The sequence below is a fragment of the Chionomys nivalis genome, chromosome 25, assembly GCF_950005125.1.
Source record: "Chionomys nivalis chromosome 25, mChiNiv1.1, whole genome shotgun sequence".
Taxonomy (NCBI): domain Eukaryota; kingdom Metazoa; phylum Chordata; class Mammalia; order Rodentia; family Cricetidae; genus Chionomys; species Chionomys nivalis.
The window spans coordinates 27,631,396-27,632,866 of record NC_080110.1 but is presented as its reverse complement, the minus strand read 5'-3'; the positions used below and the strand labels follow the sequence as shown (position 1 = coordinate 27,632,866).

General features: G+C 42.1%; 1 protein-coding gene across 1 annotated transcript; it reads right to left on the bottom strand.

Annotated features, from left to right (window-relative positions):
* Window positions 1-499: 499 nt before the first annotated feature.
* LOC130866317 (olfactory receptor 6C6-like) lies at window positions 500-1,471 on the bottom strand. The gene has a single exon (XM_057757655.1). It carries the CDS (start codon window positions 1,457-1,459, stop codon window positions 500-502), a length of 960 nt encoding a protein of 319 aa, XP_057613638.1. The 5' UTR covers window positions 1,460-1,471.

Genomic DNA, 1,471 nt, shown 5'->3' with positions numbered 1-1,471 from the left:
ACAAAGTACAGAAGAAGAAATTTTTAATGTGAGCCAGCATGTGGGTGCTGGGTGCCAAACCCAGGTCCTTTGCAAGAACAACAAATACTCTTAACTGCTGAGATTCCTGTGAATTTTCTCATAGTGGTTTTCAGAAAAATCCAACAGGTAGGCTGCTACATCAAATCAACATCCTGAAGCAGTTGTGGGATGGGATACCTCAAATTTTTATGAGGAGCAAGAAAATACAGAAATAAAATACAAATTGGCGGATTCCTTTGTTACAAAATTCCAGAAGAGATAACACTATCAATAATGGTTGAAAAATCACCTGTAGACATTTGATTTAATTTCAAATGGTTGTAGCAGGTATCAGGGGAATGTTTGTAAAGAAGGAGGATGGACTTTAAGAGGGCATGGAAAGAAAGAGTAATGGAGAATATGAACCTTGAAGCATAGTTCATAACTGACATACTAGAAAATTACATTCCTCTTCTTTCATTCATGTTCTAGTAGCATGCTATTTATGCCTAAATATTAACTCCTTGTTTTGAGAAGAACACAATCTGTGAAGGACCTGTTTGAAAGCATCCTTCACCTGCTGGTTCCTTAGGGTGTAAATGAATGGGTTTAGCAAAGGGGCCACAGAAGTGTTGAGCACAGCCACACCTTTGTTTAAAGTCACCCTCTCCTTGGCTGATGTTTTCATGTACATGAAGATACAGCTGCCATAAGTAATGGAGACAACAACCATGTGTGAGGAGCAGGTGGAAAAGGCCTTTCTCCGTTGTTGAGCTGACGGGAACTTTAGGATGGTTTTGATGATGAGTGTGTAGGAGAGGATCACTAAGATCAAGGTGATGACAAGTGTCATCACAGCTAAGGCAAAAGCCATCCATTCTATAAAGCGTGTGTCTGTACAGGACAGCTGGAGGACAGGAGAAGTGTCACATAGGAAGTGGTCTATGGTTTTGGAAGCACAAAATTCCAGTTTGAGTCCCAACATCAAAGGGGGGAAGATGACTAAGAACCCAGTCACCCAGGAGCTGATGACCAGCAGGTGACACACTTTGCTGTTCATGATGATGGGGTAATGCAGTGGTCTGCAGATGGCGACATAGCGGTCATAGGACATGGCTGCCAGGAGGTAGAACTCTGTGATTAGTAGCAGAAAGAAGAAGAATAATTGAGCTGCACAAGCATTGTAGGAAATTGTTTTGTCACCAGTGAGAATGCTCACTAAGAACCTAGGAATACAGGCAGAGGTGAATGCCATTTCTAGGAAGGAGAAATTCCGGAGGAAGAAGTACATTGGAGTCTTGAGGCGGGGATCCAGCAGGGTGAGGAGGATGATCACTAAGTTTCCCACCAGGCTCAAGATGTAATTGAAAAACAGAAACAGGAAAATCATAATTTGTAGTGGAGGGTCATCTGTCAGTCCCAGTAAAATGAACACTATCTCCACAGACTGGTTCTTCATTTCTTTTTTCCC

Coding starts and splice junctions, on each gene's coding strand:
- LOC130866317 (XM_057757655.1), bottom strand. CDS start 1,459: ATGAAGAACCAGTCTGTGGAGATAGTGTTCATTTTACTGGGACTGACA.